General features: G+C 39.6%; 1 protein-coding gene across 5 annotated transcripts in view; it reads right to left on the reverse strand.

The window, feature by feature from the left end:
* The window catches only part of INTS6L (integrator complex subunit 6 like), a 63,106-nt gene that overhangs the window by 35,002 nt on the left and 4,911 nt on the right, over positions 1–23,193 (reverse strand). For 3 of the 5 annotated variants that reach the window (XM_039464101.2, XM_003940749.4, XM_003940750.4), the window contains exons 3-6: positions 2,263–2,412; positions 1,364–1,453; positions 933–1,116; positions 240–368 (exon numbers count right to left, since the gene is read on the reverse strand). In XM_039464101.2, coding sequence (XP_039320035.1) covers positions 240–368; positions 933–1,116; positions 1,364–1,453; positions 2,263–2,412 — 553 coding nt within the window. Of the gene's footprint in view, positions 1–239; positions 369–932; positions 1,117–1,363; positions 1,454–2,247; positions 2,413–3,575; positions 22,773–23,193 lie in introns of those variants that run through there. The other 2 variants (XM_074391968.1, XM_074391969.1) reach the window with 2 other exon arrangements.

A 23,193-nucleotide genomic window follows, 5' to 3' on the forward strand; every position in this document is an offset into this window, starting at 1 on the left:
AAATGCACCAGGAAAAGGAAACATGTTTTTAGGAACATTCAACATGAAATTAAAGTTGTTAGAATTTGGCCACCTGACACATATATATAAGCAGTGAATGTATGGTAGTTGTTTGGATGGATGCTTGTAACCACTCAAATGCATGTGGATAGTGAAGACTGTGTCTATACAATTTATTTAATATCTTCTCATTCTCCTATATAATGCTTTAGGGTTAAAAAAAAAGTTATCTACTATACCTTCTCCAATAGGAAGTGGATCTGGTCCCGTTTTTTCAAAATTAATAACTACACCACTCTGAACTTTTTGAACTAGAGATTCTAAACATTGATTCAACATTCTTTGTGTTCTCACACAGTAGGAGCGACCTAACCCCAAAGGAAAAATAAATAGCATAAGTTTGATCAAATAAAATATGATTTCATAATATAAGCATTTTAAAATCCTAAAATATAACTTTTTTTTTTTTTTTTGAGACGGAGTTTCGCCCTTGTTACCCAGGCTGGAGTGTAATGGCGCCATCTCGGCTCACCGCAACCTCCGCCTCCTGGGCTCAGGCAATTCTCCTGCCTCAGCCTCCTGAGTAGCTGGGATTACAGGCACGTGCCACCATGCCCAGCTAATTTTTTGCATTTTTAGTAGAGACGGGGTTTCACCATGTTGACCAGGATGGTCTCGATCTCTCGACCTCGTGATCCACCCGCCTCAGCCTCCCAAAGTGCTGGGATTACAGGCTTGAGCCACCGCGCCTGGCCTAAAATATAACTTGAAATAATCATAACTACATTAGCAGCCAATATCATACCAATGATGACCTTAAGCAACAGTTAAAAGGCTTTGAAGGAAAACAAGTAAAGACTGGATACGGCATTTAATGAAAAATATACCCTGTGCTCTGAATTCTTCTCGGAAACATTAAACATTGCCAATACCTCCTGTGACTTCACACATCTGTGTGATGGCAGATTCATCAGTTGGTACACTCCCTAATTGCTCTGGTTCGGTAGAAGCCACTCCAGGCAAACGCAACACCAGGGCAAATAACCTTTGATCCCAACGAAAAGGTTCTTTGGTTAGTTCACTTCCAGGCAGAGGGGAATTCAAAGGAAGATGGAGCTGATAAGGAAAAAATGTGAAAAATGTTCATCATAATCATAACAACCCATGTAAAAATTAAGAATTAAAGGGTTCACCTTTCTTTCATGCAACTCAACAAAATTAAGCAATCTTTCAAGGATTACCAAGATGGGTGATTTGACCAAACTTATTCTTAACTGGAAATGCCTCCCACAGAAATAGCTGCATGTTCCCTGCCATTTAAGCAAAATTAAAAAAAAAAAAAAAAAAAAAAAAAAAATCTCACCTCTTCTTGAACACCAGCAGTACTTGTTAACTTGTTTCCATCTGTGATGGTAATTAAAATAGATGGTTCTAAAAAAAATGGATTTCTTCCCTAAAATACATTTAAAAAGCATTAGAGCCATGTAAAGTAATGAAAGTGTATTTAAACTTTTACATATGCCTTGCCAATGATCTCTTAAGTAAATGATAACATTTGTCTGGATAAATAAGGAGGAAATGATTAGGGAACGAAATGGGTGGGTATCAGAATAACAACCTCTGAAGAGGTAACATTCAGCATAACCTGAGGAATTCTTATAATTTAGGAACTCCCCAAACCATTAACTTTCAAATACCTCTTTCACTCTGCTTTCCAAGTAATCATGAAATAATATTACAAGATTTTACTGGCATTATCATCCATCCTCATGAATCCATTCACTTGAGTCAAAATCCTGCCACAGATAGGACACTAGTAACTTACACGCTGCAACCTGGAGAGTGACTTTGGTTACTGTGAGCACAGACTTTAGAGGAGAAAAGGACAATGCGAGCAATAGCAAATGCTACTCTGTCTTCTTATCCTAGAGTTTTTTCATCAAAATGGGAGGGACAGAGGAGTTAAGGACATCAAAAGTTTCTTTCCAATTGTCTTGTTCCGATATTTATCAGCAGTTTATTCACAACATTCTCAAATACCTGATTATCTCATGGCAGACAATTTTAGCTATTCTATTATCAAGCCATATATGAGAACCAAAAAAGAGGGATTTTTTTAAAAGTATATATTTAAAAGGTAATATGAATCTCATTAGGGAAGGTTATGAAAAGTAGCAGAAAACTTAGTAACTATGCCCAATTTTAAATTCTTACCCCAAGCCACAAAAATAAATTAGCTGTACTCACTCAAATTTTTTTTACCTGTCCATAATTGTCTATTCCAGATATTAATCTATTGAGATTTAACAAATCAAATGAGGATCTTAGAGCCTGACCCAGAGTAGTCAGTCCAGAAGCCTGAAGATTTTTTAGTTCGCTCATGAATGTTGCATGATTTTCCTTCCAACCAACCTGCAAACCAAACATTTACAAAGAATTTCTTGATTACACAATGAACAATATATAAAATGCAAACAACCACTAAACAGAAAGTATCACAAGTCTAAGAAATTAACTGCTCCTTAACCTAATTCTATTCTGTATCTTCACTGATCAGGTATAACTAAAGCAAGCAGTTTTGGAAAGACCTGCTAGGTTTAATAATCAAAAGCAAAGAACTAAAGCAAAAAATATTTCGTCCATTATGGCTGAAGGACTGTGGCTCAAGAGGTCCAGTTCTCTGTTCAGGCTCAACCAAACCTGCCAACACACCTGTTACCCTAGCTTGATGACAGTGATGATGAGAGTAAGAGGCAGAGGAAGGAGTAGTTATTTTTTAAATGCATTGTCCTTGATAGAGACAAACAATTAGCTATATTGAGTGTCTGAGCTACATTAATTCTTCTAACCAAGATTCTTTCACCCAAGCAGTATTTTCATTTTTAAGCAATAGTAATAGGAAAAGAGCCACACTTATTTGGATATAACCCTTCTGGCATCTTCAAGTATTCAGAAAGCTCAAGATCTAGAATAAGGGGAGAAAGAATAACAAAAAGTTTTGGCAAAGAAGCAGCATCCCCTAGCCACTCCCAGCAGCTATGAACAGCAGCAAAGAACCAAAGATTCAAGGTCAACAGCCAACATGCTGTGATTGATTGGCTTGTAGAATAGAAGGAAGGAAAGGATCATGCTGACTGGTCTGCAATGGCTATAAAAACAAAACAGCAAAAAATGCTGAGAAGAGAAGCTAAAAGAAGAAGGTGGCAGCTAACAGGAAGTCACAGGGGAATGGGCCAGCAAGGGAGAGAGCAGACAGCACAGCCTGGCCACAGAGTGGAACAGCCACTTGAGCCTCAGTGAGCCTGAGAGCAGCAGTGTGTATACTGAATGCTGAAGTTATGCCAAACAGGCCAGTACAGCTGGAGGTGGAAAGCAAGAGCAAATGATACTGAGATAAACCAAACCATTGGAATTTCACATTTAGCCGAAGGCATATAGTACATTACCCATGCAACTACATCCCTCTTTTCTGGTTTCATGGTCTTCCAAAGCAATTTGGACTGGTAGAATGACTGAGAGGCAAGAAAGGGGGCAGGTTATTGCCTATGGACCCTGTTATGAAATATCTGTGTGACCTTGAGCAAACCAGTTGGCTTGGAGGAAGATCTGATAAGCAGGGACACTGTGTAAGGCTGAGAATGATACCAACTTGCAAAGAGTCATTCATATCGTGATCTGTCAGAATGGTGCCTCCTAGGATTAAACAGAACACAACCTGCATAACCATACAAGGTCAAGGCAATCTTGGTTAAGATTCACTCCAAGGGCCAGGCATGGTGGCTCACGCCTGTAATCTCAGCACTTTGGGAGGCCGAAGCGGGCAGATCACGAGGTCAGGAGTTCTAGACCAGCCTGGCTGATACGGTAAAACCCCATCTCTACTAAAAATGAAAAATAAAAAAAAAATAGCCAGGTGTAGTGGTGCATGCCTGTAGTCCTAGCTACTTAGGAGGCTGAGGCAGGAGAATCGCTTGAACCCGGGACGCAGAGGTTGCAGTGAGTCAAGATTGTACCACTGCACTCTAGCCTGGGCAACAAGAGCAAGACATCAACTCAAAAAAAAAAAAAAAAAGCTTTCCAGGTGCTCCTTTGGCCAAATTGTATATATGACTTTTAGTACTGAGAATATAGGGGATGAGAATAACACTTTATGGCCCAAGGAAAATCTTATTGAACTAGACAAACTAAACTTCAGTGAAAAGGATGCATTATGATTTAAAGTATCTTTTCAAATATCTGGAACTATCAGTAGTTAATTATAAATCACACTGAATTAGGAAATGAGATTTCTTCTTTGGGGTAGAAGAGAAAGGTATACATTTGGGTGGAGGATAGGATCAATTCTTTTTTTTTTTTTTTTTTGAGATGGAGTTTCGCCCTTGTTACCCAGGCTGGAGTGCAATGGCGCGATCTCGGTTCACCGCAACCTCCGCCTCCTGGGCTCAGGCAATTCTCCTGCCTCAGCCTCCTGAGTAGCTGGGATTACAGGCACGTGCCACCATGCCCAGCTAATTTTTTGCACTTTTAGTGGAGACGGGGTTTCACCATGTTGACCAGGATGGTCTCGATCTCTCGACTTCGTGATCCACCCGCCTCGGCCTCCCAAAGTGCTGGGATTACAGGCTTGAGCCACCACGCCCGGCAGGATCAATTCTTTATTTTATTTTTAATTTTTTTTGGAGACTGAATCTCACTCTATTGCTCAGGCTGGAGTGCAATGGTGCGATCTCGGCTGGCTACAACCTCCGCCTCCCAGGTTCAAGCAATTCTCTTGCCTCAGCCTCCAGAGTAGCTGAAATTACAGGCGCATGCCACCATGCCTGGCTAATTTTTGTATTTTTAGTAGAGGCGGGGTTTCACCATGTTGGCCAGGCTGATCTCAAACTCCTGACCTCAGGTGTTCTGCCCACCTCGGCCTCCCAAAGTGCTAGGATTACAGCTGTGAGCCACCACGCCTGGCCCTTTCTTGTATTTATTCATCAAATTTTTACTGACTATGCTATACCTGGCAGAATGCTATGTGCTGGGGAGATAGAGAGGAATTAGCTCTTGAGGGATTCCTGCCATAAAGGAATAGGAGACGCACTTATGGAGACTGGAAGAACAAGTGACCAGAGAGTGAGGGAAGGCTTCTCACTGAAAACGGAACATTTGAGAAAGCCTTATGGGATGAAGCGAAGATCATGAAACTCACTGATGTGAGGGGTAGAGGGGACTGTTCAAGGGAAAAGAACAGATCTCGTAAAAGGATAGGACTCACTGGAGAACCACCAGTAATCTGAATATCATTGCTCTGGGCACATGGCAGGAGGTAAGGCCGATTAAAGGTAATTTGGGCTCTGGCTATAACGTGCTTTGTACACCATGCTCAGCAGTTTGGATTTTATCTGCTGGCCCTGGAAAGAACTCAAGGTTTTAAATCCAGGGAGTGGTATGATCAGACCTGTATTTTAATAAGATCTCTGCTGGTAGTTGGAGAATAAATTGTGGGGTGGAGGAGAGGCTGAAGCTTGAGGCAGGGAAACTGGTTTGGAGACTGCTGAAAGAGCTTATGAGAAAAGTGATGAAAGCCTGAGTTAGGGCAGCGGGGATGGAGAGGAGGTTGCAGATTAAAGAAGTATTTCAGAGGTAGAGTCCTAAGGATTTAGTAGCTAATTAGAGGGACAGGTAAGATAAAAAGGGTCATGCATTATGTTGAAGTTTTTGGCTTTGGCAAACTTGTAAATGGTGGGTGGGGATCCTTTACCCTGAAGCCACTATAAAAATTGATTCTTGTTTTTGTAGTTACTTCATTTAGCAATCTTATTTCCACACTGGAAACAATACTTATATATTAAATTTGAACTCCTGAAGGACCATGTGGTAGTTCAAGGTGTAATTAGAGAAAAACTAGTGGACTATTTGATTTGGTAAAGGGCTAGGATAAAATTTGGGTACCACTTTATGACTCATCAGTATTTAAAACAATGTGTCCTGATTGTTAGTTGTGTTATTCATCAATCTGTCAGAATATTACTACTCTTCAAATTTTCCTTTAGAATATGGAATGAAAGCACTTTACAAATATTAATAGTTTACTTCTCTCTCTCTCTCTCTCTCTCTCTCTCTTTTTGAGATGGAGTCTCACTCTGTAGCCCAAGTTGGAGCACAGTGGCATGATCTTGGCTCACTGCAACCTCTGCCTCCGAGGATCACGCGATTCTTGTGCCTCAACCTCCCAAGTAGCTGGGACTACAGGAGCGCGCCACCACGCCTGGCTAACTTTCCGTATTTAAGTAGATTCGGGTTTTCCCCATGTTGCCCAGGGTGGTCTCAAACTCCTGAGCTCAGATGATCCGCTTGCCTTGGCTTCCCAAAGTGCTGTGATTACAGGTGTGAGCCACCACACCTGGCCCAAATATTAATACTTTCTATGTCTAAATCTCTGACATTCTGTTTTTAGGTTAATTGCTATTCTTCGCAATGAATTGGATAATATGGGAATTTTTAATGCCATTATTACCTAGTACTACAAAGTATGTGGGCTACATTTACTAACAAGAGCAATGAATTCCTTGGTGGGGGTCCAGCTCCCTATATCAAGAGAAGAACCAAATATCCCTATGTCCATTGCTCAACATGCTGAAGAAAATAAGGCCCACAGATTTACTGAAGTATTTAGAGAATCTTATTAATGTGACAAATTTCTTCCAAAAAGATAATTATAAAGACATAGTGAGTATACCTTTATACTCTCCATTCATTGCTTATTTTTTCTCCACAAATGAAGTCAGGACAGCTAATTTGCCTCCTTAATGTGTTTTTTTTTTTTTTTTCTTTCAAATTACTGTACTCCAAAGATATTCTATTCTTATGTTAGTAAAAAACCTTTACTCCTGATAATAACTTCCGTACATTCTTCCAGAACTTTACTGCTTGCTTACAAAGCACTTTCACACTTCACATTGGCTGACGGCAACCCTATAAAATAGGCATGGCATCACCATTCCTATTTTAACAAACAAGGAAGAAGTGAAACATAGGTATGTCTTGTTTATGTGGTGGAGAGTCACATTCTACAGCTGCACTATCTGATATAGTAGCTTTTAGCTACATGTGGTTATTGAGAACTTGAAATGTGGCTAGTCTGGATGGATGTGTGATATAAGTATAGAATACATTTGGCATTTCGAGGATGCAGAACAACAAAATGCCAAAAATTTCATTATTTTTATATTGATTACACGTCGAAATGATGTATTGGATATTTTTGGTTAACTATTTTATTATAATTAGTTTTACCTGTTTTTCCTTTTTAATGTGGCTACTAGGAAATTTTAAATTATGTGTATGACTGACATTGTATTTCTATTGAACACTGATGTTCCTCAGAGACCTGCAGGTCAGGTATGAGAGGTTGGCCTTAAAGCAGCAGACAGTAGACACACTACAGAATCCAAGGCAGGGGGAAATAAGAAAATCAGTCTGACAGTGACATATAGGACAGCCTAGAGGAAAGTGAAGCTGTAGTCAGAAGAAGCTAGGAGGCTTGAGGCCAGGTACAATGGCTCATGCCTGTAATCCCAACACTTTGGGAGTCCGAGGCCGGTGGACTGCTTGAGCTCAGGAGTTTGAGACCAGCCTGGGCAACATGGCAAGACCCCCATCTCTATAAAAAATGCACACACACAAAAAATTGCTAGGCATGGTGGTGCACACATGTGGTCCCAGCTACTCAGAAGGCTGAGGCAGGAGGATGACAGAGCCAGGTCCTGTCTCAAAATAAATAAATAAATAAATAAATAAAGGGTGGGAGGGGAAGAAGCAGCTAGAAGGCTTGAATAATAAGCCACACCTGGGGAATCAAAACCTGAATTAGGATGGGAATGCAGATGAAAGAGTTAAATGAGAAACATGTGAAACAAATAGGACAGGATAAAGCACGGGGCTAAAGGTCAGACAGTAAAAGATGATTATAAGAAGCCTATAGAATGGAGGTTTATGACAAAGGAGTAACTTGGGATAGGTAGAAGTCTAAGCTAAGGGTTTATTATCTTCACAGGTCAAATTTTAAGTCTCTCCGAGGTAAAATGATCATGATGATCACTAATGATAGCTAATATTTATCAGGGCTTACAGGTTAGGAACTCACTTATACTAAGCATAGCATATATTCGACATCCTTCTTACATGAACCTCATAACCAGCCTCTAGGTAGGTGCTATTATTATCTCCACTTTATACATGAGGATACTGAGGCTTGGGAAGGCGAAGCAACTTGTTCAAGCCAAACAACTAGGAAATGCCACAACCAAGATTTGAATCCAGGTAGCCCAACTTCAGAGCCCACCAATTTAAACCACTGAACTAGAGACACTTCCACACATTCTGTATATCGGCATACCTCATTATACTGTGCTCTGCTTTATTGAACCTCAAAGGAATTGCATTTATTTTTTTTTTAAACTGAAGGTTTGTGGCAGCCCTGTATTATCAGTGCCATTTTTCCAACAGCATGTGCTCACTTCGTGTTTTTCTGCTACATTTTGGTAATTTTTGCAACATTTCTAACTTTTTCCTTATTATGGTCTTTTATGGTGATCTATGATCAGTGAGCTTTGATGTCACTATTGTAATTATTTTGGGGCACCATAAACCATACCCATATAAGATGGCAGTGAACTTATTCGATACATATTGTATGTGTTCTAACTGCTCCACCGACCAGCTGTTCCCTGTCTCTCTCCCTTTCCTCAGGCCTCACTATTGCTTGAGACAGAACAATATTGAAATCAGGCCAGTTAGTAACCCTACAATGGCCTCTTAAGTGTTCGAGTGAAAGGAACAGTTGCACTTCTTTCGCTTTAAATCGAAAGCTACAAATGATTAAACGTAGTGAGGAAGGCATGCCAAAAACTGAGATAGGTAGGCTAATAGGCGTCTTGCACCAAACAGTTAACCACATTGTAAATACAAAGGAAGCTCTTGAATAAAATTTAAAGTGCTACTTCAGGAAACACAGGAGTAAGAAGAGAAACGGCCACATTGCTGATACGGAGAAAGTTTTAGTGATCTGGATAGAAGATCAAACCAGCTACAACATTCCCTTAAACCAAAGCCTAATCCAGAGCAAGGCCCTAACTCTTCCTAGAGTTGATGAAATGAATCTTCAACTCTATGAAGACCGAGAGAGGTGAAGAAGCTGAAGAAGGAAACTTTGAAGCTAGAAGAAGCAGCCACTTCCATATCATAAAAGTGCAAGGTGAAGCAGCAGGTGCTGATACAGAAGCTATAGCAAGTTATCCAGAAGATCTAGCTAAGATCACTGATGAGGCTACATTAAACAACAGATATTCAATGTAGATGAAGCAGACTTCTACAGGAAGAAGATGCCATCCAGAACTTTCATAACTTGAAAGGAGAAGTCAGTGCCTGACTTCAAAGCCTCAAAGGACAGGCTGGCTTTTTGTTAGGGGCTAATGCAGCTGGTGACTTTAAGCTGAAGCCAGTGTTCATTTGCCAACCTAAAAATCCAAGAGTCCTTAAGAATTATTCTACATCTACTCAGCCTGTGCTTTCACAATGGAACAACAAAGCCTGGATGACAGCACATCTGTTTACAGCATGGCTTACTGAATATGTTAAGCCCACTCTTGAGACCTAATGCTCAGAAAAAATATTCCTTTCAAAATACTATTGATCATCGACAATGCACCTGGCCACCCAAGAGCCCTGATGTAGATATACAAGAAGATCAATGTTGTTGTCATGCCTGCTAACACAACATCCATTCTGTAGATCATGGGTAAAGGAGTCATTTTGACTTTCAAGTCTTATTATTTAAGAAACACATTGTGTAAGGCAATTAAGAAGTACATTTTCTAGAGCTATAGCTGCATAGATACTGATTCCTGTGATGCATCTGGGCAAAGTTGAAACCCTTCTGGGAAGGGTTCCCCACACCTAATTGTTCTAGATGACATTAAGAACATTCGTGATTCATGGGAGGAGGTCAAAATAACATCAGCAAGAGTTTCAAAGAAGGTGATTCCAACTTTCATGGATGACTTTAAGGGGTTCAAGACTCCAGTGGAGGAAGTAACTGCAGAAGTAGCAGAAAGAGCATGAGAATTAGAATTAGAAGTGAAGCCCAAGGATGTGACTGAATTGCTGCAATCGCATGATCAAACTTTAATGACTGAGTTGTTTCTTATGAATAAACAAAGATAATGGTTTCCTGTGAAGGAATCTACTCATGGTGAAGATGTTGTGAACATTGTTGAAATGACAATAATAAATTTAGAATATTATACAAACTGAGTTTATATATCAGCGGCAGAATTTGAGAGGATGGACTCCAATTTTGAAAGTTCTACTGTGGATAAAATTTTATCGAAAAGCACTGCATGCTACAGAGAAAACTTTCACGAAACGAAGTGTCCACCAATGCGGCAAAGTTCACAGTTGCCTTATTTTAAGAAATTGCCACAGCCAACCCATCCTTCAGCAACAACTACCCTGATCACTCAGCAGCCATCAACATCGAAGAAAGACCCTCCGCTAGCAAAAAGATTATGACTGGCTGAAGGCTTAGGTGATCGTTAACTTTTTTTAAAGCAATAAAATATTTTAAATTAAGGTGTATACATCGTTTTTTAGGCATAATGCTATTGCACACTTAATAGGCTACAGTATGGTGTAAACATAACTTTCCTATGAACTGAGAAAGCAAATAAATTCTTGTGACTCATTTCATTGTGGCGGTCTGGTAATTGAACCCACACTATCTCCATGGTAAGCTTATATTTACTTCACAGATATGTCTTGTTAGAGTAGTTTACAAGTTTAATAAAGTTTTCAAATTTCATTTTCATTTAAGCCTACTTTCTCTGACATCTAAGTACAGAACAATTAGGTGTGGGGAACAGTGAATTAGGAGTTAGAAGGGCCTGGTCTATTCCTAGCTGTCACTAAGTCGCTTGGCAAATGGTCCAGAGTAAGTCACTTAATCCTACTGGAGCTGTTTCCTCACCCAAGGAATGAAAGCACTGAAAAACCAACTCTAAGGACCCTTGCAGTTTTTTATATCCTATAATTCGATATTTTCCTTTAATATAAATCGGACTTATGTATCTTATAATTCTATGCCCTATAACAATCCCTTATGTAAATCTGACTTACAGAAAGAGAACAGAAAAGTCTCTGTCTCAGTAAATACGTTAATTCAGGCTAGGTTTAAATTTCCATAGTCAACTAAAAATGTCTTTTCATGCCAACAGAAAAACATAGGCCTTTCTATCTATCAGTGTGGCCTGGGTTCTTGTCACAGCTAGATCTGACTAGCCACTAGCTATTTATTCTCCACTTACATCACCACAGGAAGGAGAGAATTTGCACTTTTCTCCTCAGAAGGGCAAAGCCTAAAAGCAATATTTTCTATTACCCTCTGCACCCACATTTCCACCTTCTCATCTGACTGGTTGGTTTGCAAACAGGAAACTGGCATGCTCTCTGCAGGCCTGTTGCTGAAGCTCTTTTGAATATTCTGGTATGTTCTCTGATGTGGTGCTTAAGGGGCAGGTTCTGCCCCTATAACAGACCCATAGGGGAGGTGTGTCAATATGTGAACTACTCGGAAGCCTTTCATGAACACACATCTAGGCTATAGCCTATCATCTAGTTTTGATCAGGAATAAAGCTGTTATTTGGAACTCTGGCTGGCTTCTGTATCTTATTTCTCAATAGATTTCAAGTGGAGGAGGGAAAGGAAGGGGTGTTACTTAGCGGCTCCCCTAAATCTCAGTATCCCAGTACTTGTCCTTCCTGAACTTCATCCCATTTTAGCCAGGCCATTTCTCTGATTCATTTATTTTTATTGAGTTTTATTTTTTTTTTAAATAGAGAAGCCTTTTCCTCCATTTAAATCTTGCCAGGAAATAAAAACAAGTAAAAGAGATAAAAGCAGATCAACTGTCCTCAAAGGGGATGTGGGAGTGGTGTTAGAGGCCTTTCTGAAAACTCCTGTTCTATCTCTAAAGGTCACTTGCAGTCTACTTTTCCAAAATGTTAGCAACCTTGCTAACATTTGGGAAATGTTATAATGTTATAACCCAGTATAATATACAAGTTTAATAAACATACTGTTAATTTCCCCAGCCAAGGTAACGGTTGATAGAGATATTTAGGGCAGCTGTAACCTAATTTACCACAAAAAAAGTAACCCTTACAAACTGTATGTGAATTGACTATTTATTAATCAAAAAGAGTTGAATGAGTAAGATTCTCTAGAGTGGTAGCTATTTAAAGGGACTGGCAGTGAATTTTTCCAAAGGGCAGAAAGAATCCTTGTACATTATGAATTTTCACAAGCCAGGTTCCTTCCCACAGCAGTGACAGAACTTGCTGCTGGGAGGCTCCATTTGCTATGCCCCCCTGACTTGGTTCTGAGCCACTGCACTGACCAGTTTTAGGCACATACATCCCACAGCCTATCTGGACATTCCCCTAAGGAGCAGTGCAGTCCAATTCAAATCTTCCTAGCTTGTTAGGAAGTCCTTCACAATGAATGAATGAAAAACCTTGCTGACATCCGGAAAGCCAATGTATGCTGCTCTCCTCTCCTTGACAAAACTTTTTATCTTTTATTAAAGGAAATTAAGTCAGTCTGGTAATATTCGCCATTCGTAAGCCCATGTTAGAGGTCTATCCTGGATGTTGGGCTCTTCTAGGTAGTTATACAAACTAGATGATTAACAGATTTGAGTATTTTCCCAGATGTCGCAAGTTAAAGCCAAGGAGTCTAAATTTAGCAGGGCCATCATTTCTCTCGTTGAAAGATAAACTATTTTCCTTTTTCCATCTGCTCTCCATAAGTTTGGGGAAAACTTGCTCTGTAACAGCCCAGAAAATTTGCATAAATCAATTCCAAAAGTATTTTTCAACCAACTTACTTTCTTCTTCAATTTAGCATTCTGTCATCTTTGTCATCACAAACTGTTCCCACATTGGTAAACTCACCAGTGAGATGGAATGACACGAAAAATAAGAAGCCCTGCTTTTCCAATCAACTCTGTCTCCTGAGGAGACAAATGACTTTTCTCTTGGTCTTTGCCCTGAATATTTGGGCAAGTTAAAACTTCTCAACTTCAAGAATTTTCTCCTCACAATTAAAATGGACTCCAATTCGGATAACAAAGACAAGGTTTACTTGCTCTCTTAGGAAATAGAACACTGTGACAGCTGAATCACCTTAAACTGTTAATATCTGTAAAATGATTTTTACAGCTAGCACACTTACAAAGGAGGTTGTTACAATTATGAAGTACACATTAAAAATACATTACATCATTACAAGAATGAAACTGTTTGCCTTCTTGTACCTCCTCTAAAAACTTCCTTTTTGCTTATATTTTCTGACCCTGACAAAATTTTTTTCCCTGATACTCTGATAGCAATTTGGTCTGATTTCACTTTTTTTGTGCTTTTCTCACTTGACACAAGGTACTAATATACTTCAATGCTCAAAGGACGTATTTTACTGTTCTGTGTTTTAAATGTACTAGTGTAGCTTTAAAATAATTTTTTAAAGAATATCCAGACTGGGTGCAGTGGCTCACACCTGTAATCCCAACACTTGGGAGGCTGAGGAGTGAAGTTGAGCCCAGGAGTTTAAGATCAGCCTGGGCAACATAGTGAGACCCCTCTGTCTACAAAAAAATTAACATACAAATTAGCCAACCATAGTGACATGTGTTTGTAGTCCCAAGTGGCAATCTCTTGAGCCCAGGAGTTTGAGGCTGCAGTGAACTATGATCACGCCACTACACACCAGCCTGGGTGACAGAACAAGACTCTATCTTTAAATAATAATAATAACCAGTTCTCTTGGATTCTGTTTTGTAAAAGTTGCTTCTGCAAGGGCTTTTCTTGGTGTCTTGAACTTGCCAAAATGTGCAAAGTCCATTTTACCTGATTAAATCAGTTATCTCCCTGAGAACTCTGAATGCTATCATTCTGTGGTTCGATCTACCAATTTTCCTCCATTTGCTTCAGGAGATACCACCAGCCAAGAAAACATAAAACAAATCTATCTTACTTGAGCCTTCTACTTTTTAACAAAGTTCTTAAGAAATTGACCTCTCCCAATATATTGCAGAAAGGTATTTAACAGTCTGTGGCCTGCTGCCCTGATCTTCAGCAGACAGTTAAAGACTTGCATGATCACATCGTTCAACAAAATTGGATAAAAAAAAGATTCAGTTTGATTCCACTGACACATTGTTTACCATTTTGTGTTACTGATCTCTTTAAAGTAATACCTAGTATGAGGTTTTCTAGCCATAAAAACAATCATAACGATCTGGAAAATTTGCAAAACACATTTATGTTTTCGATTCTTACCCCAGGGAATTAGGATAAAATCATGAAGCAGCATACTTCTCAAAGTTTACTGGAAAACATGATAAGATCAAAAGAAATCTGACCTTCACCAGTGGACAGTAACATGCAGAAACCAATAATTTTAGAAGTTTTTCTCCTCCCTCCAAAAGTCAATTGCACTGCTACTGAAGCAGAAACATTTTAGAACTTACTAAACTTGGTCATATGTAAATGTGAAAAGTTTCCTTTCCCGCTCTCAGACTACTTCAGCTGCAGCTATCAACTAATACTTATTATCAGGAAAAAAAACAAAAACAAAAACAAAAAAAAAACCTGCTATTGTGAAAATCACACGTTCAGTTGGTTACATTTTGGGTCATTTTATGGACAAATACATAAAATAATAAAAAATGTTGGTCTTGGAAAAAACATACATGGACAGGAATGAGATTAAGCCACATAAGCATTGCAGAAAGTGTTGCACATATGAGATAGCAGAATGTCCATGTATTACTTTCTGAAGATTACACAGCATCTCTTTCCCCAGGACTAACTCTTAGGAAAAATTCTTCCATGAGAACACATGGACACATGGGGGGAATAACACACACTGGGGTCCGTGGAGGAGGCTGGGAGAAGGGAGAACGTCAGGAAGAATAGCTAATGGAGGCTGGGCTTAACACCTAGGTGAGGGGATGATCTATGTAGCAAACCACCACGGCACATGTTTACCTCTGCAACAAACCTGCACATCTTGCACATGTATCCCAGAACTAAGTAAAAGCTGATGAAAAGAATTATTTCAAAAAAATTGTTATGAGCTACTTTTTATCTGGTGAAAGTACCATGCATTCATTGTTGAACATCCCAACAAAATACAAAATCAGTCTGTCTGTTCACCAAACCCTCACTCTCACTCTTCCAAAGTAACTATTGATAGGACTCTGTCATGAACATTATCAAATTGTTCGCAGCAAACAGAATCAATAAGATGGAGAGACATTTACCAATGTAACCACTAAGTGTGTGATATAGCACATTAAACATATCCGGGACCTGTTTTCTAAAATTAAAAGGTTTTGTTGTTGTTGTTGTTGTTGTTGTTGTTGTTTTTGAGACAGGATCTTGCTCTGTGGCCCAGGCTGGAGTGCAGTGGTGTGATCATAGCTCACTGCAGTCTTGTACTCCTGGGCTCAAGTGATCTTCTCACCTGAGCCTCCTGAGAAGCTGAGACTGCAGGCATGTGCCACTATGCCAGGCTAATATTTTTTAAATTATTTTTTGTGGATACATGTTTCCCAGGTTGGTCTCAAACTCCTAGGCTCAAGAGGTCCTCCCACCTCAGCCTCCCAAAGTGCTGGGATTACAGGTGTGAGCCACCATGTCTTGCCTAAAGTAATTTTTAAGTCACTCTGAATTCCAAGCCTCAATTATTCCACTTCCTGCCTTTCAGTTATATAGCTCTCTCCTGTACTTTTTCGGAAGGAGCCCTGGAAATAATCTTTTCTAATCCCTTCATTTAATAGATGAGGAAACTGACACCATAAAAGGTTAAGTGACTTGCCCGGGGTCATGTGTGTAATTAGTAACAGATTCAGGCTAAGAACACGGATCTCTTGCCTTCCAGTCCAGCACTCTTGACAGAGCTACTGAACTGACAATGACACAGTTTGCCATATTACATGACAGTGGATGGTATAATCTAGACAGGATGTACTATGTCTACTTTTAAAAATCTGATTTTATAAAAGTACCTAGCAATAGCCTAAATCTACTCTTAACACACTCACTATGAAATGGAGTTTACAATGTCTATGTACCTATGTAAGCTATTAAGAAAAGTGAAGAGATTTGCTCTACATATAGTCAAATCCTCCTTCAAGAAATAAAACAGAAGAGGTCTCCACTTTTCAATGTCATGGCTATATCAAAGGCTAGATATTCTCCCTATCATCGTATTGTCCACTGTCTAGTTATGTGTGCTGTCTTTGGCAGAGACAAAAATTCCAAGACGGACTGGCCCTTCTGATTAAACTGCAGTGCCTCCAGGCAACTTCAGGCCAATTTAAATCAAACCATCTTGGTCTAGAGTTCAGGGTAATCAAACACTAAAGGTCATACTCCAGCTCCCAGCCCCGCTTCCTTCTGCAACTTCTCATCATTATAACAGCATTTTAAAGCATGTTCTGTCATGTCCTCACCCTTAAGTGACACCCTTAATGGAATGCTTTCAGTTCACTTCCTCTCCTCCCCCAGGCCTTCAGCTCTCCTAGCTCTGTATCTCTTTTTCCTTTGGTTAACTGATGTTCTAAGTTCTGGCATCAGGAATGGGGAGATACACTCAGAGGGTAGAAGAGACAGTGCAGGGCTTCTGTGGGAAATAAGTTTATACCGACAGTGGAACAGATCCTAGGGATCTCAGAATGGCGGGCTGGGGAATTTAGACTTGACCTCATAGTCATGGAGAGACTGAAGGCTGTTGGGGAGGGTGATATGATAAAACCAACATTTTTAGAAACTTAGCAGTTGATGTGAGTGGAGATGGGAATTTTGGAGGCACCTGGGAGTCCAGTTAGAAGGTTGATACAGTGGTCAAAGCATAAAAACATGAGACCTAGATTAAAGTGATGGTAGCAGAAATTGAGTTGAAGGAACACATGTAAGAGAAATTTCAAAAGGATAGCAGATAAGCCAGAGAAGATGGAATGCAAAACAAACAAACAAACAAAAACAAAGCTGAATAATGACAGAGGAGGTCTGACTGTGTGTTGATACCAGGATAGACGGTGGAGATGTGTGGAGATGTCCTGCAGTCAGTTGAGATGCCTGAGTGAGAAGATCTAGACGTTGAAGCATCAGTGTGCGCTGGAATATTTGGAACCATGAATGAAGCAGGATACACTCACCAAGGGAAAGACTTTGGAAGACAGAGAAAGAATTATCAGAGAGGGTTTGGAGCAACAGAATAAAGGAAGTGATAAGTTTCTGGAAGGGAGTGGTAGTTAGTTTCAAATGTAGTCAAGGACAAACAGGATAAATATTAGTAACTTTGCTCAAGCAGCTCAACAGTAAATCTTAGGACCTTAATAAATCATATTTACTTTTCTTAATAGTACCATTTTTTAGTTGCACAAACAGAAATGTTTCAAGTCTTTCGTTCAATTGCATTCAAATCCTGCGTTTGGCCCCTGGTACTAAGTTCACTGAACTGTCTGAGCTACAGGGCGGGATATAGATAATGAACGAGCAGCTGGCATTAAAGAGTAGTATAACCAGGGGAAAATGGCTTAAGATATAGAATTCTACTTTTTCTATAAACATCTGGCGCATCACCCAAAAGTCTTCATGCAATGTTTCTCTGTTTAAGACCCCACTGACTGACATCTCTATTTCTTCTCTAAACTCCACTCTTCTACCCCAGGCCATCTTTCCTTCTACCCCAGGAGGAAAAAAAAACAATGATTTGGCTACGACAGGGGTGTGGCTTGAGGAGAATGGGAGAAGTGGTTGAAATGAGGACCACACCAGCAGATAAGGCTCGGGCTGATACACAAAACTCTGTAAAGGCATAATGGTAATCCAGGCCTTTTAAAAAACCATGTCTACCTCCACCAGAGGCTGTGGATTAGAAAAGACAAATGGCTACTGTGGAGTACACTGAATATCTTTCTTTTTGCCACAAGAAAATCATTTATCAGGAGACTGGTAAAGTGAAGAAGGCATATCAGTTTCTAGTGGCTATTATTAATAGATAGCCAACGACTACCCTGCTGCTTTTACAAACCTACCACTATTCCTATAGGGCCTTCTCAGCCTATGCTCCCAGTTCACATCCTCCAGTCCTCAACTATCTCATACTCCATCAACTCAGAGTCTCAACAGCTCTACATCTGTCACTAGTAGGGGCATAACTGTGGGACATCAAAGGTCAAAGTGTTACATAAACAAATGCACCACAATATTCACCTAGCAATAGTCAGAGAAATATTAAAAATAATAGCACTAGCAGTAATAATTTTCATTCATTGAATGCTTGCTACAATACCAAGCACTATTACATTAAAAGCAGCTATAAATAACAGCATGATAATTACGTTTAAAAGATGATGGCTCTAGGACATGCATCATAATGAGAAAATACCAATTAGAAGTTATCAAAAAGAATGTCTGTCACAGTTGATAGGAAAAGTGAAGTGGTTAATCACTGAATAGACTGGCATACAGACAGACTTGGGTTACTATTGGTTGTGTAATTAACCTCTCTGGACCCTGGTTCCCTTGCCTATAAAATGAGGATAATAATAGTACCTAGTAATACCAGTACACAGGCTGACTAGGAAGAGAAACTAAATAAACATTTTACATTCATTGGCACGTTGCCCTGTACATGAGCATTACTCAATAAATGTCAGTTGCTATTATTTGAAAACCATTTTGAGATTGTTCATTATTGCAGGGAAGCAGATATAAGTCAAGTCATATCTGAAATACAGGGATATGCTATATAAGCTAGACAACACCTTTGACTATAAGATGGGATTTAAGAGGATCCAAAACTAGGGCTATAAAATGGTCCTACCTCTTACAGACACTATTCATCTGCCTATCTATAAATCCACCCAGCCTCAGAATTAGACATTGGTGCTTATTCCTTAAATGGGAGCCACTACAGTTACCAAAAAAATAACAATCAATCACGCCCGTAACCTTCACTAGGAGGATTAAGTTTTCAGAAAGTTAACGACTGTCAGAAATAAGAATCTTAGGAACCCTCCAGTTCTCTCCTTCCTTTTAATGCCACTGATGACCTGCCATGATATAAAATGAGGGCTCTGCTGGGCAACACCAAGAAAGCCTTCAAAAATAGCAGTGATACAGATTCCCCTTTGTTAAGTTTTACACTATGCCAAACTAGAGAATTTATTCTTTATCCTACACTTCCTAACGAAAACTATTCCTGAGAATTCTTGGGCAAAGTAGCTATATAAATCTAACAAGGGACATGTTACATATTTCTAATAACACTGAAAGCATGAAACGTTTAGTGCTATTGGTGAGCATATATCATAAACGGAATTCTGAATTACTGCAGTTACATTCGTTCACATACATATTCCACTATACTTAGCCCAGGAAAAGACTTCTAACCCAACCAGTTGGATCACCAACTGCATCCAAAAGACTAAGCAACCAAACTGGCTTTCAATACAAACAAGAATGGGATGCTTTCATATTTTGCCCCACAGGCAAGGGTTATCAAGCCATCAACTCTAAACTGTATGATAACCTTTCATGCACAAATGAGTCCTTTATGGGAGGGATGTTCATTTTAAACAGAACTTCTAGAGAAAGGATTGTCCTTCAGAAACAATTCCTAGGATATGAACATAATAAAATATCTTAAGAAGAAATATAGATGAACACTGCTGTCTAACCGAAATATAGTACAAGTCACATATGGGATTTTAAATTTTCAAGTCACCACATTAAAAAAATAAAATAAAAAGAAACAAGTTAGGTTAATAATTTACTCAATATATCCAAAATATTATATTTCACACTGTCTGTTGCAGCACCCACTGACAGACTAAACACCTTTCAAGTGCTCAATAACCATACATGGCTAAGTGGATGCTGCACTGAACTGTGTAAATGTAGCCAATCTATGAATAGGAAAAATTGACATATGTGAAGAACCACGCCTACCTCAGCTCCTCACCCTCTCTGCTGGAGCCCTTACTGTGTCCCCACCCCTCATGGAACCACAGTCCACACCAACTTGTGAGGAAGAAGGTGGAAGGAATATGTTTTCAACAAATCAAGTTGGAAACTCAAACCCATTTCCCATTAGAAACAATGATAAACACAATATGTCTATGGCTAAGTGACATCAAGGATTAAAAAGGCTTTCCTGGGGAGGAAGGTCTGGGAACCTAATCACCACTTCCAACATTGTATCCAGGAGATACTGTGTTCCAAGCTCCCAATATGCAGTTACAAAGGGACTGACTGCCTGGGTCTCTCATTTGCACTCTTTTGGTAAAAGAGAACTAGGAGGAGGCCATGTTTACAAAGAGTTTTTCATTTAAGGACTTAAATGAAACATGTAGTTTCCTTTTTTCACTGCCCTTCTCACTCCCATAAGGAGGGTCATTCAATCCTGCCCTTCCCTAGATAACATATTTCTTCCTAAGGTGTGGAACTGTTGCCGTATTTTTTCACTCTGTGAAACTGAGAACCCTGTGTTCTAAATCATAATTATCCTCCCAAAGCAAAGACAAACTGAAAAGGAAAATATCTGCCCTTTCCTTACCTGTGCCCACTCCCACCCCAATCCCAACTGTAAGGCCAAAAGCTCTCAAGAAGCAAGCAGTATTACAAAACGAGGCAATTTCAACTACAACCTCTGCGTTTCCCTAGCCTTTTATCCTCCTTTCCCTTTAGCTCGCTTAAAAGGTAATTATAACCAAACAAGCATACAGACAAGCTTTGTCCTATTTCTCTTCGATTCCACCTAAGAGCTCTGCATCCCAGAAAAAATGTACAAACTCTAGCTTGTAGGTTTCAAAGCTTTTCCGTGGTCCAGTCTTAACTAGTTATAGTCTTGAGACACATCAGATTCTCAGTACTGTGGATCCTCCTCCCCCGCCTCCAGGTCTTTGGTTAAGAGTCCACTGCTCTTGACATTTCCCATATCCTAAGCCACCTCCTCTAGTCAGCTTTTTCCAGTGACTATCCTCAAGACCTTCAATGACAAGGACCATGTCTTTTATTATTCTGGTCCCCGCTTAGGGCATATCTTTCTGGTTTCACCCTGGTGCAGAGGAGATGCTCAAGAAGTATATAGTAAATGAATGCCTAGACTGCTGTAATGTCGATCCACTGTTAGACTTGCCTTTTGGTAATACCATTTTGATCATATCACTACAATGGTAATAAAAGTCAGATCAGTCATTACATGCCGGGGAGAGATGGATTGCAAAAAGATGCAAGAGGCATTTTCCTGGTTGATGGAAACGTTATATATCTTGGCCTCGGATGGTGGTTACAATGAGTGTATAAATATAAAAATGCATCATATCATTAGGATTCATGTATTTTACTGTATATAAATTACACTTTGATAGAAAAGGAAAAAAGGGAAATATGTACAGTTATCTTGTAAAAAATACATTAAGATCCCACCATATTATAAACTTGAACCTATATGAACATGCTTGGGGCAATAAACATTAAATATATCAAATTGTTAATAGTGATTACTCTCTGGGGAAGAGTACTGGGAATGAGGTAAGCTTAGACATGAGGGGAATGAGTAGCTTTGACACTTAAATATTGCTTGAAATCTTTTTTCCATTTGTTGAGTACCTATTAAAACCTAAACACTCCCTTGAGTACTAGGGATACAAATACCCAGAAGTTCAAATATTTGCCCTTAAAGAGCTCACATTAGGGAAGTCAACATAAACACTAATGGTCACCATATAACATTCTAAATGCTACATAGTTAAGGTGTGGACAACATGTTAAAGGATAGCAGAGGGAGTTGTTATACTGCTTGGAGTAGGGAAAAGGCAGAGGGACAAGATGACTTTTGAGAACATAGAATAAAGACCTGAGGTATGTCAGGCCAGCCAATATGTCCCAGGCAGAGGGAACAACATTTACAAATGGCACAGAAGAAAGTGCCATAGTATGCTGGAGAGGAGGACCTATTTTCTCATTGTGGCTGAAGCCTCAGGTCCGTGAGAAAAGAATCGAGGGCAGAGACATGATAAGACTGGGCCAGATCATGAAGGGCCTTGGAGGCCAGGCCAAGAAATTTACTTTTATTGGGAAATGTAATGGAGTGCCACTGAAAGATTTTTTTCATAGGGGAATGACTTTATTTTACTTAAAGAATGATCAATCTGAGGGCAATGAGGGGAAGGAATCAGTGGAGAGCAGGACTGGAAGTAGGGAGAACAATTGAGTGGCTGCTTGTAAGTGGGAAATGATGAAGGTTGAAACATGGAGCAAAAAAGAAAGAATGGATACAAGACAGGTTGAGGATACAGAACACACAGTCCTCCACAGTTTTGTCAGTCATCTTCCCTAGTCATCTTCCCCCTGATCCCTAGTCTCAAGGTTGTATTGCACAGAGATCTAGTCTTCTACCATTAACTCTCCCCTTTTCTTATTGCAAAATAATTATTGCTGCATGCCTCAAATGGCCAGTAAAGGAAGGTGGATAAGAAAGCAAGATCATGGGAGAAGCAATCCATCATAAAGGTCAATGCACTGCCTGCATGGCATTTTGAATTTTTTTTTTTTTTAATTTATTGCATTTTAGGTTTTGGGGTACATGTGATGAACATGCAAGATTGTTGCATAGGTACACACATGGCAGTGTGCTTTGCTGCCTTCCGTCCCCTCACCTGTATCTGTCATTTCTCCCCATGCTATCTCTTCCCACCCCCCCACCCCCTGCCCCTCCCCCATTTCCCCCCTAAAAGCATCTTTCATTGTCTAAGATTGCTCTCACAGGCCATGTTGCTACCATTTCCTGTTAAGCTTTTCCATAGCTTCTTAACCACAATGAAAGGCTCCCCTAAAAGTCACTCCTTTTGCAAATAAGACCTATAAAATATATGCATTAGCACATGAAAAAGTTACATCTTAGTTAAAATTCCAAAAAATGCCTCTAACAGATATCATTTTAAAAGCTTAAATTTACTTCCTAAATCTGTAAGCTAAAATGTTGCTCTTTTCTGATACATGTTGGCAAAGGGACGCAAACACCAGTAAGTAAAGCTAGCTACAGGATGTGAAAAGGCAACACTCAAGGGAAAATTT

This window comes from Saimiri boliviensis, chromosome X (assembly GCF_048565385.1).
Source record: "Saimiri boliviensis isolate mSaiBol1 chromosome X, mSaiBol1.pri, whole genome shotgun sequence".
Classification (NCBI taxonomy): Eukaryota; Metazoa; Chordata; class Mammalia; order Primates; family Cebidae; genus Saimiri; species Saimiri boliviensis.